Source organism: Epinephelus moara, chromosome 8 (assembly GCF_006386435.1).
Source record: "Epinephelus moara isolate mb chromosome 8, YSFRI_EMoa_1.0, whole genome shotgun sequence".
In the NCBI taxonomy this organism is placed as follows: Eukaryota; Metazoa; Chordata; class Actinopteri; order Perciformes; family Serranidae; genus Epinephelus; species Epinephelus moara.
In genome coordinates this window covers 17111060-17126895 of record NC_065513.1, presented here as the reverse complement: position 1 = coordinate 17126895, position 15836 = coordinate 17111060, and the positions used below count along the sequence as shown (strand labels likewise).

At 39.6% G+C, this 15836-nt stretch overlaps 3 protein-coding genes across 4 annotated transcripts in view; 1 reads left to right on the top strand and 2 right to left on the bottom strand.

The window, feature by feature from the left end:
- Positions 1-965, bottom strand: part of rtkna (rhotekin a) — a 69389-nt gene extending 68424 nt beyond the window's left edge. For both annotated transcript variants that reach the window (XM_050051763.1, XM_050051766.1), the window contains exon 1: positions 531-965. In XM_050051763.1, the coding sequence (XP_049907720.1) occupies positions 531-641 (111 nt within the window). In that variant the 5' untranslated portion in view covers positions 642-965. The remainder of the gene's footprint in view (positions 1-530) is intronic.
- A 6221-nt stretch (positions 966-7186) lies between these two features.
- smn1 (survival of motor neuron 1, telomeric) lies at positions 7187-11236 on the bottom strand. Its single transcript, XM_050052020.1, has 8 exons — positions 11092-11236; positions 10523-10594; positions 10252-10377; positions 9786-9977; positions 8596-8769; positions 8041-8118; positions 7723-7830; positions 7187-7455 (listed from the first exon to the last, which is right to left on the bottom strand). The coding sequence occupies exons 1-8, from the start codon at positions 11137-11139 to the stop codon at positions 7399-7401; spliced, it is 855 nt and encodes a 284-aa protein (XP_049907977.1). The 5' UTR covers positions 11140-11236; the 3' UTR covers positions 7187-7398.
- Positions 11237-11244: 8 nt separating this feature from the next.
- Positions 11245-14359, top strand: hspb11 (heat shock protein, alpha-crystallin-related, b11). Its single transcript, XM_050052021.1, has 5 exons — positions 11245-11476; positions 11620-11726; positions 13926-13994; positions 14089-14132; positions 14230-14359. Exons 1-5 carry the CDS (start codon positions 11388-11390, stop codon positions 14320-14322), a joined length of 402 nt encoding a protein of 133 aa, XP_049907978.1. The 5' UTR covers positions 11245-11387; the 3' UTR covers positions 14323-14359.
- Positions 14360-15836: the final 1477 nt, after the last annotated feature.

Genomic DNA, 15836 nt, shown 5'->3' with positions numbered 1-15836 from the left:
CATTATGAGAAAAACAAATGACAGCAACCACCTGAATGTGCCAGCATCCCAACAAAACTATGCAATATTAAACCATTTCGGAATATTAAAACAACACCATGGGAGATGGAAGACAACATAAAGCACATTTAAGTTACTACACCCACCCACTACTAAGTGCCACAGACACACTTTAAAGTCTCTGTAGGGATATTATTGTTTTTTGTTTAGAGTGGAGTAAAATGCAAAGTAGTTTGTAAATGCTGCAATTAAGAGCTTTAATTTGAGGACCTGAACGCAGCAGCTCAGCTCTCCGGTGCAGTTTAATTAAAATATCGCACAAAGCAAAAGGCAGGGTACACAACTCAAAAGCCTTCACAACAAGATTAAAAGTGTGCCAACTAAGTTAGTGTGTGTGTGTGTGTGTGTGAGAGAGAAATCAGTCAAAGTTGAAAACAGAGAATCCCCTATAGTATATGTGTGTGTTTGTTTGTTTGAGTGTGTGTGTGTGGTGAGACAGTGGTGATAACTGGCGGACAATCTGCGTCTACCTGTGATGTGTCCAGGAAAACGCTCTTTCTGAACTTCCCTCGCCGTATCTCCATTTCAAGGGCAGAGCCGCGAGCTACGGTTGCTCTCGCCGTTTGATTTCGGCAAAACATCGTCCCTGCTTTCTGCCAACTTCACAGATAGTCCTGTGCACAGCGTATTAGCTCAATTTAAAGTGAGCGCAAAGGAAGGAATCGCTTCGGAAGCTGCCAAACAGCACAGCGCAGATCCAGGTGGCAACAAAACGGCCCCACCGGGTGGGGGAGAACTCCCAGGAGATTAAGGCAAGCCCCGAATCAAACACCGGCGTTTCCTCTGATGTGGGAGCCGCGACTGAAGCAAGTCTACTTGTAGGGAAGAAAAGAAAAAAAACACACAGATTTACGGAGTCTTCCTACACAGCTGACTTTTCACTTTTCCCAACACTGCCCCTTGTGCGCGCAACAGTGACACGGTGACACCCCATGTGGTGGGGCTGGGACCTAACTTTGCCCTGTCCTGTGCCGGAGACCCCTACCGGCGATGAATGCCGTGTAGAGATTTACCACTGCAGTATCTCACATGCCTGCTGGAGGCCTGTTTATGCAAGTCATTCAGCAGGGACGGATGGAGCATGAAACCACACCAATTATTTTATCAACATTTGGTGCCTTGATTATTTTTATTCTGTCATATAAGAGAATTATGCAAAATACAAAAAGCCCACATGAGGGCATTCTTGGAAATTAGACTACTTTTATATTCATGTATTTATTTATTCATTCATTTTTTTATTGGATAGGGACAGTGCAATTTAACATACTTCCAATACAGAGTATGGGACTGAGAGTTTATCCTCCTCCAAAACACTTTTGTTTGGTGTGCATTTTTAATTTCTCCTAGCTATGTGGGATCAGAAGAACTAGGTAGACATAAAAAACTAAACATTGTTAACAAAAGTGTGGTGTGAATGTCCTCAAACAAGGCAACAATTAAGTCCCAATGTTACTGATGCTAATTGGTCAAATTTGGTGCCATATCACAAGACAAACACCTGCAGACTGACTTGGCAGAGATGGCTGCCATCTTGTTTTTACATGGCTTAGTGTATTGTGCTCTTACTACCACTAAATGGCACAAAAAAAAGTGTCCATGAACGAGGACAACGGGTCTAAGTTAAGTAGAATTAAGTATAAGGTCAAGAAAACCCAAAATGTGATGTCCTCATATAAGGACGAAGGGTCTCAGGAGGTTATATCTATTGCTAATTTTCAACTCTTGTGCCTAGTTGGGCTTTTACATGTGGACCTAAATTGTTATAGAAAATATACAGTTTAAAACATCATACAACCACAATACACTATAAACATGGAAGGCACAATAAAATATATAAAGCACAATCCACACACTATACACATGCCACAGTGCATATACCACAATACACACATCAAAACATATCCCACAATACATCTACTACAAAAGACATACCACTGAATGCATTCCACAATATAGCCTACTAAAATACACATACCACAATACACCAAAACACTTACACTAATACCCCTTAAAACTTTGAGTGCATTTGGCTCGGAGTGGGCACTGCTCTGGTTTGCTTTTAGTCAGCCCTTGACCTTTGTTGTGAAGGATTTTAAATCTGTAAGCACTTTGATTTAAGTGAGTAATGTGCTCCAGAGTTGACAGCCCTTTATGGACAAAGCTGACCCGTATAGCTGTCCAAATCTAGATATACGATATTGTATTTTATAATTGCCATTCACGCTGCTCCTTGTCACTCTATTACTGTCAGAATATGAATATATTCTGTCCTCAAATTGCAGCTCCAAGTTTCACTTTTTTTTCTTTCTTTCTTTTTTTCTCCTCCAGAAAAACATTCAAAATTTGAAAACTCAGTTCCCACTACATTACATTATTAATCATGAGCAAGTACAGCTATACAGTGTACTATAACGAATATGTAACAAATGAAAGCTACTACTGTCTACATAAATTACACAAGCAGCGCAACAAAAATAATTAACACTTTACTCAGACTTCATGCGGGCTAGCCTACCGACAAATATAATGTAATAAAGACATGAATATGCCCGTGAGTTGTGTTCTGCTGGGGTATGGCAATACCACTTGGACAAACCACATGTAGAACTGCTGTTTTAGTAGAGCTGGTAGTAATAATAATGGGAATTTGTTAAGTTTGTGATTATAATTACATTTGCAAATGATTGTTTAGGACAGTATTGCATGGCTACCTGTATAATTAAGTCTATTTAAGTCTTATAACCATATTTGAATACTGGGGGGATGCATCCCCTCAATATATATTAAAATCACTGCCTTAAATATTTATTGAAAATTAAAATTCCCTTTGAGCAGTTCAGTGTGAGAGCCTTTTCCCACACTATAAGACTGATAAGATCAAGAACATGAGGATCAACCTCAATTACTACTCAATCATATGAAAAAAAAAGTTTTACCTTACATGTTTGATATCACTGGAAATATTTAGGTCTTCACTAGAATACATATAGATGTAAGTGATGTTTGGCTAGGTGATGTACCTTTGAATGATATTCATAGTGGGTCCAGCTGGGTTAATGATGTTAATCGCACATGGCTTTGATAGCCTATCATAAAGCAATAAAGAGGATACCAGATAAAACAAAAGACCAGGATGTTTTTAAATAATGTGTTTCAGGTGATGCGTATTTGCTGCTCTTTGGCTTCTGAGAACACCCATTTCCTTAATAACAAAAATGCAGACTACTTAGAGGGCCTGGCTGTAAAACAGGGGGGGCTTTGCCTCCATGGTACAACATTTTATTTATGAGCATCTGCGACAGGGCATGAAATCCAGCAGGAATGTGATTCACGATCTGTGGCGGCACCAGGACTTCACTGGACCTGCTGTGAGCGGAATTCTGTAAGGTCAGAGGGTCATCGAGGATCAGTGTCACTGAGGCAGAGGTTACATCCACATGGAGTGTGACAGACTGAGCTGTGCGGCTGAGACATAAAACTTGGACTCGAGTCAAGCTTGAGTCACAAATTTGATGAAACTATACTTGTCAACATTTAAAAAGACTTGAATTGGACTCAAACACCAATGACTCGTGACTTTACTTGGACTTGAGTCTACTGACTTGAAAATACTTGATACCTTCCCCCAAGCAAATCTATAAAGAGGAAGTAGACATTTGTTTTCAATGTGAGATGAGTTAAATACAGCAAGACAGGATAGAAACATACAAAAGTCATTCTGTTATGGCAATGGTTCAAAGTGCTAAATCAAGGTGTAATGTCAGCACTACTTTTTTCTGATCTGTTAAAGTGTCATGAAGAGTGTATTATGACTTGTTTAGGACTCGAAACTCAAAGTTAAGGACTTGGGACTTGACTTGAGACTTACCTGTGACTTGCAAAACACACAAGCGTCCAGTCCCACCCTGTTGCTTTTACACAGATGCTGATTTGGGGCCGTTAGTGCCTCCGCTGCAAGCTTAAAAGCAACATATTTCTGTCCCCCCATTCCTCAATCATACCTTTAATACAGAACAGCGAGGCGGCACAACAGCGTGATATTCCTGCCTTGAACAGGCAGTGTAAAAGAGGCTAATGACTTGTTTCCACCTCTGGTGACAGAGGTCTGCTTCAAAGTCCCAGCCTCATGACACAAGGCGATACTGCAGCTCTACTTAGTCCCACAAGAAGGTACATTTTATCCAGATACTGGGACTCACATCCAATTCAGGACTGCTAGAGTCATGAACTATCCACCCTTGGCTCAAGGTAGGTGTGTGATTGCCTGTTCATTCTTTAATACTCTGTTCATTACTTGAAGTGCGCAACGCACCAGGTCATCACACAAAACCTTGTACCGACTGATATTTTGTGCATCAGGCCTGAAATGAATCAATGTCAAAACTCTTTGCTTTCTCATGCTTTCAGTGAGCACTTCAGTGATGATATAACAAGAACGATTCACTGGTAAAAGGACAGTGTTCAACAGAGTCTCTGTTTATCTTATTTTCCTCATCTTATTTATCTATTTGCTGCACATTCGGACACTGTGTAACCCCGATCACGACCTCCTGTATCGTCTAAAATTATCAAAATAAAGTGTGGTAAAGGAGAATCAAAGGGTACACAAAAGCCACAGATCAGCTGAAAGCCTTCAGTGATGCAGGACTGGAAATCAATGCATTACGATAAAGTCTTCATCAGGGTTTGTGTAATTGAGAGCCATTGTTTACTGTGATTTTATTTACAACGCAACTTCTTCAGCTAACACTGGGTAGGCAATTAACTGAAAATCCACTGTCTGGCATTATGGTATCATGTTGCAATGGCATGTTTGTTCATTTTTGTCTGAATCACAAACAGCCTTGATACAGCAATCTGTTGTCTCTCTGCCAATCATAAAAATCTATATTTAGTGTCTGTTTGCAGACACTTGTTTGTGTTCCTCAGAACAAAGAAAAAATAGAAATAGTGTTACATTTCCCAGCCTGCCTCAGCCAGATAACTCCAGTTTTGTGCACTATGCTGACAGTGAAACAGCCCTGCATACACTTAAAACCAGTGATTTAGCATCAGCCACAAATACTCTGCTCTGCTAATGGGTTAAAGGTGTTTGCACCACAATCTTAAACTTACAATGATGACTGTAGTTCAGCAGTAAGTGTTTGGTGCTTGGCCTCTATGGAAAAAGGGAAAGGGGGCTTTTGGAGCCCCTGTTTCTCTAATCTCCCCCCCCAAGTCTCTTATTTAAAAGCGGGATGTTTGTTGATGTTGGGAGCTTGAGTAAATAGCTGAAGGCGCTGTAACTCATGCAGCAATGTGATCTCACTTGGATGTCTGTCTGTCTCCTAGAAGAGACTATGTGAAATGCAGATTATGTTTACATGCCTCATGCCGCTCTGGTCAGTAGGGGGTAGACAGTCACAGAGGGGAGCAGTGCTTTCCCAAGCTAGGTCTGACCCCCTTTTAACTCCTCGCTGGGCTCCGTCGAGCCCTTTGGGCAGCTCAGTATGCTGCAGAGTCAGGCAAGCAAGGGGCTTATGTGCAGGCTTTGCTTCGGCAGATTTTAAATCCATCTGTGGGGAAAAGATAGGTCTGGTTTATCACCCCTCGTTTATAGTGCATATTCTGTTTGTAAATCCCACAAACTACATTTTCTCCTGTTACCGTCCCTCTTTTTTTCCCTCTTTTGCCCACACAAATGCACACAAAACAGAAGAAAAAACAAAAGTGACTGCTACAGTGAGAATCAAATACAGCAGTCAACACTGGCACAGTCACAGCGGGCTATAAAATGCAGACCACAGTCAGTACACAAACAAAGGGGCCGCTCTTTACTCAGAGAGCAATGGCCACGGAGCAGCTGGAGGAAGATCACATGATATCAAAAACAGCAGACAATCATGCTGTTACATGTTACCACAAAATCCTATTCTGTTTGTCTCTCTGCCTCACACACTCGCACATACAACGTATGATCAATTGCCCAACCGGAGGAGTGGGTGTAAACAGGCAGCAAATCACCCGTATAGGAAATATGGGAAATCTGTTGGGCTTTCTTTTCATGGAATGAAAGTGCCACAGGCTCAGCAGAATGGCTGTGGCTTTATTCCCACTGTAATTACATGTGGTTTTCTATATTCTAAATATACTCTCCTATACAGTAACTATTGCCCTACTTCCTCTGCTGTTCTTACATCATTAAACTTCATTCTAGGATCAGTTTACAGGACAACTCAGGAGATAAATAATAGCTGTGCAGACAAAAGCAGCAATGGACCTCATGTTCTCATTCTGCACAAGCATACCATATAAAATTATAAAACATTGGTGTCTGCTACATCACTATAAAACACTTCACTGTCCTCTCTCTGACCTGCAAACGCCCTTTTGTCTGCATTTCAGGCTTGCAAAGTCTGAGGTTGTAAAGTTTAAGGGACGTGAAGACAAAATGTCTCTCAATGATCTTAATATCACAATGACTTTGTTGAAACATCAATTTTTATCTCCACAACTCAACAAATGTCTTATACTTTCAGTTGATGAAACTTTGCCTACTCTCACCCTGAAATATGCACACATCTGATGCAAGCAGAAAAACATGATGAATGCCATCCTATATTGGCTGGTGGATGAGGGGGTCACCTCAGGGAAAACAGAAAGCTTGAATGCAACCCGTATACTGAAACGATTCTCTGAATTAACTGTGTGGAAAAGCACCAGTGGGACCGAAGCAGGACTCAAAGTCTGGCTGGCAATCAAATTCTTAGCATGCCCAGAGACACAAGTGTACAGCAGACACACAATTAGAAGGGAAGAGGGTTTGGCAATGGTTCTGCACAGGTTTAAACACCAAGCCATTATGTATTCATGCCACATTTCCCTATAACGTGATTACATTATACTAGTCTGACTTCTGCTGGACAATATTTGCCATTACAACCACATATCATTGAGTCTGTCACACACACATTCGGATAATAATTCCCTCTTTTGCTAATTAGTGAAATAGAGAGAAATATATTTATAATGACTGAAAAAAAAGTGGCAACAATCACACACATCTCTTGCCAAGTAGATTTTCATTTTACAAAAGTGCATCTATTCTACAGTGCAATAAAAACAAAAACACAGAGTTACCAACTGTGCTCTGATAGCCTTTATTTAATCTATTTACAAAGAATACAAAACTCTCCTCCTTGAACTCCGATGAATGTTCTGTTCCCAGCACGAAGCACTTCAGTTTATAACATTTCATTGAAACAAAACACATACATCAGGCACGACAAGGCGGGCGGCTGCTGCTCCAAGTGATGCCCTGAAAAACTGAAACTATAAAACGTTGTGTTGATCATTTCATTTGTGGTGCAGTTTCGTCCAATTGGCGGCTTCTTTGCGTCCTTGCTTCAACCCCTGTAAAAAGAATATGATGTTAATAGAACTCCTCTTTTAAAAATCAAGGACTCCCACCTATTATAAAGCTGGAGGCATTCCATGAAAAAGGATCCTCTAGCTAAGAAGCATAACAGGAAAGATTGAGTAACTTTACCAAAAAGGCGTCCAAATTAACATATACGCCCGCTGCTCCTCACAACATAATGCAAGAGACTGAACCTGTAAATAAAAGCTGTAAATCCCTTTTACAGCCTGTAATACATCAGTTAGCTCCTGTGTGCATACCAAGTAGTATCCTGTGTGATATCCGCTCATGTACCAGGAGATGAGCACGCTGCCCAGAGCCTCGTCATCCACCATGTCGGGGCTCATCGGTGGAGGTGGAGGGATCATCTAAGGCGGAGAGAGTGTGATCACAATACAGATGCTGCAGGCTGATGATATCTGCTGTCTATCAATAACTGACAGTGTTTTCTCAATTTACCAGATTTCTAGTGAGTGTGTGCTTTTTACATGTGGATTGCAAAATCTGTTGCTCAGATAAAACAGTATCTACTGTAGTTTTTGCATTTCTTGTTAATGCTGAAATATATTCCAACTCACTGGTGGGCCAAAAGGCATCATGGGAGGCCAGGATGGAGGTACAGGCCCGTGACCACCACCAGATCGTCTGCTTCCACCCTGGCAGAGGACATAAAGACACAGAAAGGGTTGAAAACAACACTGTGATGCCAGTTATACCAAACAGTAAGGCTTGATTTAATATATATTATTTTCAAAAACATGTCTTTCTTTCATTTTATGACTTTATAGAGAGTCACATCAATACAGAGGATAGACATATTAACATAAACACCAATAAAATTCATTGCAGTCCAATACAATCCCCAGCAATAAATTCCAGCTCTGAGAGGGTGCTGTTTATATTCCAGTTTTATTGTCAACACTGTAAACACTTCATTGTTTAAGTGTCATTTTACTATGACTGTTGGTGCAGCAAAGAGCGAAGCTTCGAACAGGTTTTTATAAAGTCTTAATTGTCTTAAACTTGATTCTAACATTTTAAACTCAAGCAACAATATGTATTAAAACAGTCTATTACCAGTTCATTTTGTTTGCTGACTAATAAGGAAAAAGACAAGAAGTTTTTCTTATTACCGGTCTGAAAGCATGCATGGGAGGTGGGCCCGGAGGAAACCCAGGGAAGCCAGGACCCCACATAGGAGGAGGTTCTCTGTGAGCCTTGGACTTCTGAGGTTGACTGTGAGGTTGTTGTTTGTGTTGGTTTGGTGTAGTTGACTTGTCGCTCTCCTCTGTTGACGACTCTGCCTCCTTTACCACAATTACAGAGACAAATTACTAAAACCCTGATTCATCTTTTTTTTGTCACTGTTTTCATACCACAATTGAATTATATTTGAATTTGTTTTTTGACTAATAAAAAAGCAAAATCAGGGGAAAAATATTAACTTATCTATGGCCAAATTAATCTACAATCCATAAAAGATGCAAGCGCTTTACTAATTACAACTTAATCTGTGGATTGATTACACTGTGAGACAGCATTTTTTTATGTTCATAGCACTCCAGGAGTTATTACTGGATAAAGATCAAGTACTGTAATTCAAATTTATCTCACTTTGCCTCAACTAACCCCTACTTCTTCTCTCAGTTATTACCTACTATTACATTCAGTCTATAGTGGTCAAATAAAAGCAAATAACATATAAAACATGACAGTATGTCAAAGGTAATACGTGTTATTTACTGTCATTTCATACACATACTGTTAATTTTGGTCATTTCTCATTTCTGGTGTGCATATTTGCAGAGTAAAGGACATAACCCTGTGTGAACTGTGTCAGGGGATGATGCTGCTTTTCTTCTTTGAGTAGAGGTTGTAGAAATATTACCTGGTTTGAGTTGACTCACTGCCAAGTGATTTTTTAAAATGAAAAATGACTCTAGCTTCTGTTCACAGTGAACAGCAGAGTGTACAGTCTGTGAGTGATCTACAAACTACGGTGCATGTGCGACAGGGGATTATTAGTGGGAAAATGTAAATGTTCAGTCTGGAAAGAAGCCCTTTTCCTTCGATTCTGACTGACGGACAGTAAAACCTGACTTTTACAGTAAAAAAAAATGGTTATGCCATCAAATTTTGCTGTTTGGAGACAATATTATATTTTTTGCATTTGCATGAGGGAATAATTCAAAAACACCACCAAAAAATGTCAATAACCTGTTAAATGAACAGGTAAGAATAGAACAATGACTAACATCTAACAAAATACATGAAATATACTGCATTTTATAAACATGACAAAAAATGCTATGCGCTGCTTTACCTTTGTATTTGTCTCCTCATCACCCTCGGAAATCTCTGAAAGCAAGTCTTCAAGGTTCTGCTCCTCCTCGTTGCCATATCCCGTAAACACAACTACACAAGTGCCTCTCTTCTCATCTATGGACGAGATGGTGGCTGCATAGAGCTGGCCATCCTCTGACCAGTATGCACTGCACGAGTCCCCAACCTGCCACTGTGACACAACATAACAGAATGTAAACAATCTGGTTTGGTTATCTCCTGATTTGAAGTAAACCAAATCCAAAACGGGTGCTCCAAACACAAATTTAGATCACTGACATGTGTTATGGAACACAGAAACTAAACTTGTGTGCATTAAAATGTTAAAACACCTATGATGTTGATTTCAAGTCTATCATTGAGACCTCTACAAACTGCCAATAAAACTGCTGAACAATAAGCCTCCTTCCTGTATATTTATCTCCACTATTTAATTCCAGACTTGCCTCTTTATCCGGTGGTGCATTGGTTCGTTTCCTACTCTGGTTCTTTTTGTTGTTTTTGCGTTTCTTTCCTGGATGATTTTTCTCAGAGGATGCGGCTTGTGGCTCATCTTCACCCTTGAGGGCAGTCTGACACACAAAGCAAGAGACATGAGTGGCAAGAACAAAGAAACATTATTCATGCACATTTATCTCTGCAAAACAGATTCTGCATATATGATAATTGATGGGTTCCATGGTTGCATGCACATATGATGCCAAGCCTCCATTTTACCTTGAATGATGCAACTGCCTTGTCATAAGCTTTTATCAATGCTGTGTCATCCCATATATCCGAATCATCACTCTGAAATAGAGAACAACAGATTAAACATGGATCCCCTAAAGGTGACAGATTTTTAACAAGCATCTCCCATTACATGAGAAACAAGACAGATGAAGATTGTGGACTCTTGTTGATTTGACATTTTTAAAATCCTCCGGCGAATTTTACAGTGTAGCTTATTTCTGGAGTTGACCTGAAACCAGAACTGTCATGTTAACCTCATTGTGGATGCCACAGTAGGTTTGTCATCTTTGAGCAGCTAAAGCTACGCACGACGTGTTTGTCCGACACACTGTATTACAATAAGGCAATATCTCGACAATTAAAAACACGACAGGTGCTCTGTGGATTTCTACTTTCATTTCTGTGTTGCATTTCCTCTTTGTTTCGCAACTTAGCTGAATTTTGCACTGCCTTGTAGCTTAGCTTCCTAGCTTACCAACTCATACAAACATATAGCGGCCTATGAAGTGTGGCATGTGTTGTCATCTTGTGCTCACTGGTGCATTGTAACTAACCTGTCCAGTTCCGCGTGTAAACAACACGTCTTTGCATCCATTCGCCATGTGAAGATGTGTAGATTTCACTGCTCACTGCTAATTGCTAAACAACTAACGAGTAACGTGCGTCGGAAATGGTGACGTACTATAGTAACGGTGACGTATATATATTGCGACGCAGCGGTTGGCTTGGCAACGGCAGTAGCGTTAGCTGGGTTAGCTTGCTGTAGTTGTCGGCTTCTCAAAACGCGTCCTCCTAAACACAACACTGGTGTGTATTATTGTGGAAACTACTTTTATTTGCGTCTCTGAAGATGATTGACTCTCTAAGTTCTTTGGGTGCAAAAGTTGTCGTTGCTTCGTCCAGCGATGAGAGTCACCCACCAGAAAACATCACTGATGGGTGAGTCCTAGCTTAGTTGTTGCTGAAATAACGCCAATAGCTTTGTCAACCTAAAGTTTCCATGTGAAAGTTAATGCCAGATGTACACTGTATTTTGTGCTGCAGTGCAGCGTTAACACTTGATGTTTGTCCCTTTCACCCAGTCACACTAACACGTTTTGGATGTCCACCGGGATGTTTCCTCAAGAGTTCATCATCCGCTTTGCTGACCCCACGAACATTTCTGCTGTGACAGTGGACAGCTATAATGGTATGGATGCTAGGGTAGTATTAGACACCATAGTGTAGTGGTCGTTGATGAGGTGGGTTTACTACTAGGTAGGTGGGCAGGTTCCTAAGGAGGAAGTGGGTGTACTCTCTCATACAGTATATTCCAATGGCTTTTTGACTGATATATACTGAAAACAGCTAGAAAATTGGAGAGAATTCCCCATAAATCTTAGTATAAGCTACCCTCCACCACACCACTGATCATACTATTGCCACTGTCAAATTATTTTTTTATGAGAAATCAAGAAAAGAATTATTGTCTGAATTATCTGCTTTGACGATCCTCATGGTATACTGTAAACATGGGTTATTTTCCTCTATAAACAAACTAATAAAAGCTTGTACATATACCCACTCATTTCAATAATACTAAAACTGTATAAATATATCAAATCTGTTATTGTAAATAGTTATTGTATGTGCTGATACTAGGTTTGACAATCACCAGAGGCCCAACAATCACATTTCAATATGACTGCGATTTAAATGTGTTGCAATATATGGTAGTAGGTATATGGGAGTATTGTGATAATATATTGGGATTTATTACCTGTTTTTATCTGCAAATTATGTCCCCAAAGGAAGAAACTTTGTTGACATTTGTTTTATCTGATAAGATAAAGTTTTCAGTCTTTTCATTTCACTTCTATCATTTTTTATTGCAACAACTTGTATCTAGTGGACTGAAAAAGCAATTGATTTTATTATTCTAGTAGGCTATCAAAAGTTGAATTTGTTATTGTAATGTTGATAATTTACATCTTAAAAAATCGATACGTGGCATCTGTGTATCTGCCAGATACTGCCACGCAAAAATATCGCAATACTATGCTTCATTGATTTTTTTCCCCCACCCCTAGCTATACTTAAGTCACCATACAATATTACATTATTAACAGCTGGATTATTTAAGTATGGACACTCCCGCAGGTATTTGACCTACAGTACATGACAATGTCTGTTTTTCCCCATAAATTAACAGGACAGAAGCTAAACACAATATAATAAATGAACACATACAGTCTAACACATCCTAAAACTGAAGGGCATATACATGTATGATCAGCTGTCAACTCACCACCATTTTACTCTGCATGATCTTTTGCTAAGATTAATTTAAGACAAAGTACTCTGTGACTTTTTAAGTCCCCTTTTTTTTTTTTTTTAGATCAGTAGTGTTTGTAATCACAAGTAAAGGGGTCTATGTTTTATATTAGGACCAGGTGAGAAACACAGAAATTGTTATTTTGCCTATTCCTCAAACTCTTTGATCACATATGTTAATTAAATTGCATATTGATATGGAAGATATTGGACTGATTGTATGGTCGCTGTAAGGAGGAAAAACCTTATTGAAATAGATGTACATTAAAAGAAGACACCACAAGAGTCTTGTTAGCCATGCTACCAGCACATTTAGGCTGTTGTTTGAGCCAAAAGCTGATGTCAGCATGCTAACAAGCTCATAATGACAATGCGATCATGCTGCAGGTATGATGTTTATACTGTAATATGTTCACCATCTTACTTTAGCATGTTGAGCAGCAATCACACAAAGTACAACTGAGGCTGATGGGAATGTCATTAGATTTGCAGGTATTTGCTCTTAAACCACAGCATTGGACAAATTGGAATTTTGACCTGATGGTGGCACTAGATAGAAACAGGATTACCCAAGTGATTACAGATCACCCTGAAGGGATCTTGGTTGTGCGTAGCAAATTTCATGGCAATCTATTCAACAAATGTTGAGACATTTTTATTCAAAATCACAAATGTCAACCTCATGGCAGTGCTAGAAAAAAAGTAAGACAGGTGTGACCCAAGTCGTTAGGATACATCATTGGTGAGCCATGAACGTCTGTAGAAAATTTCTTTGCAATCCTTCCAACAGTTGTTGAGATATTTGAGTCTGTACTTAAGTGGTGGACCATCCATTGAGCCATGCTGGTAGCGTAGCATAAAGTGTAATTTACACATGCAATTTAACCACATTTTACCACATTTAACATGCTCATTGCCAAAATAAATTGCTCCAAGGCATTAGTGTCAGACCAAAATGTTCACAGTTTTTCTAGCAGCACAAGATTATATATTATCTGCAAAGAAAAATGTACTTAGTTTGTGGTTCCTTTAAACATTTTAATAGATATCTGGTTGTGTTTTCTGTCTTTTGCAGTCAGGCATCTAAAGATAGAGAAAAACACCTCAGAAAATGCTTCTCAGTTTGAGTCTGTCACAGAGAAAGGTAAGAGAAACATCCATCTACAGTATCTGTTTGCACATTTGGTTTAAATGCCGAAGAATCAAAAATTGCGATTAACAAGCTGATTGTCTTGTAGAATTTGAACATACAGAGGGATGTCTTCAGTCAAATGCAATTTCGGTGAGTTGAAATTAAAATATTATTAAGTAAAACATATGAATGCGTATAATTAACAAGTAAAACAACTAACTTGTCTTTATCTTTTTATATCTTTCAGCTAAATGGAGGCAGTGCAACTCACCTTCGTTTTATCATCACCTCAGGATATGATCACTTTGTCTCTGTGCACAGAGTTAGTGTACAAAATTGACACACTCGATTGTTGTGAATAAAAGCCTTGTGATGTATTTTTTGTATATATGTTTATGACATTATTTGACCATTGTAAAAATAACTAGATCTCATTATAGGCTCCGTCTGTTTTTAAACACACACAGACACTGACATCTTGTCCCTGGTGGCAGCTTTAACAGTAACTGGGAATCTGATAAGCATATTCCATGAATATGTGAGGAACATTGATTTGGAAAATCAATGAATGCATGTCTAACATTTATTTTATCACCTTAATCAGTGAAGTTGTATTTGCAGACAAAGCATACAATGGCAAGCTGAAGTGCATTTTAAAATCTGGCCTCCAATTCTGAAATAAAGCTTAAACCCATTCTCTATGTGTGTGCTTATTTAATGTTATGGATTCACACATGGGCCTTTTTATCCCACATTCAACTGCTCCTTGCTAATTTCACAAGCTGATAGCTGGCAAAGCTTTAGAATAAACGAGTTGGATTGTGATGAATGGTAGAAATACTTACAAAGGAAGTTTCTCTCTGTGTGAGAGATAGAGTTAATTAACTAATTTTAAGCAGTGGGGGCTTAAATTGGCATCCTGACAGCCTCCCCATGAGCAGAATTTGACATCCCCATAGAAATGGGGAACCATGGGCAATGCAGCTGGGGGGAAGGGGAACCAGATGGTTTCCCAGCCAACCAGCGAGTCTCCAAAGACTGCGAGCCTATTCACACAAAAGTACTCAAGCCACCTCCTGCACTTATATCCTCCACATACACACACCCGCACACAAACACTGACTCCTATCTACCTCCATTGCCATTTCAACTTGTCGGTAGCAGAGGGTTCAGCAGTGTGCGAGGACCCTTTGGGACTCCCTCCCCAATTACTTTGCTGACTGCAGAGGAGCTTGGGGATTTGCTGAGGCTGTGTTTGCTGTAGCCTGGTCTGCATGCAGTTCTCCGAATAAACCAATAAAAATATGAAATACATGCCTGAATAACTAGCCCCCTGATATTTTAGAGCAACTAATTGCTTAGGGGTATGGCTGGGATATAGCACATTTGAGTATGAGTGTGTAATGAGTAATGAGGGCAAGGTAGAAACTGATACAGTGCTATTGACTCATCTATTATTTACCACTATGGAATATTTATTATAATGTTAGAGGTGAGGGTCGGCCATCAAATGAAGTGCAAGCTCCCATTTCATAGGAGTACAATTATATATTTTTTCCGCACTAGTTCAGATTATGAATTTATTACATTGGTTTGCTGTGAATACGTAAGCAGTGATGCCTTTTTTGTATTTTGAACAGGTTTGCAAATCTGCCTCCCCGTTACTAATGAATTCGGGCTCTTTTGTGCTTGACTGTCAGCCGATCAGGAGAATCACAGCAGGATATGAGTGCATTATTATCATGTCACTGCAGGCCAGGGCTAAATTATCACCCAGTGTCTTCTGACGGCTGCCTAACTGCTGTCCAATCGCACTGAGACATCTGCTCGACCAGAACTCTGTATGTTCAGCTG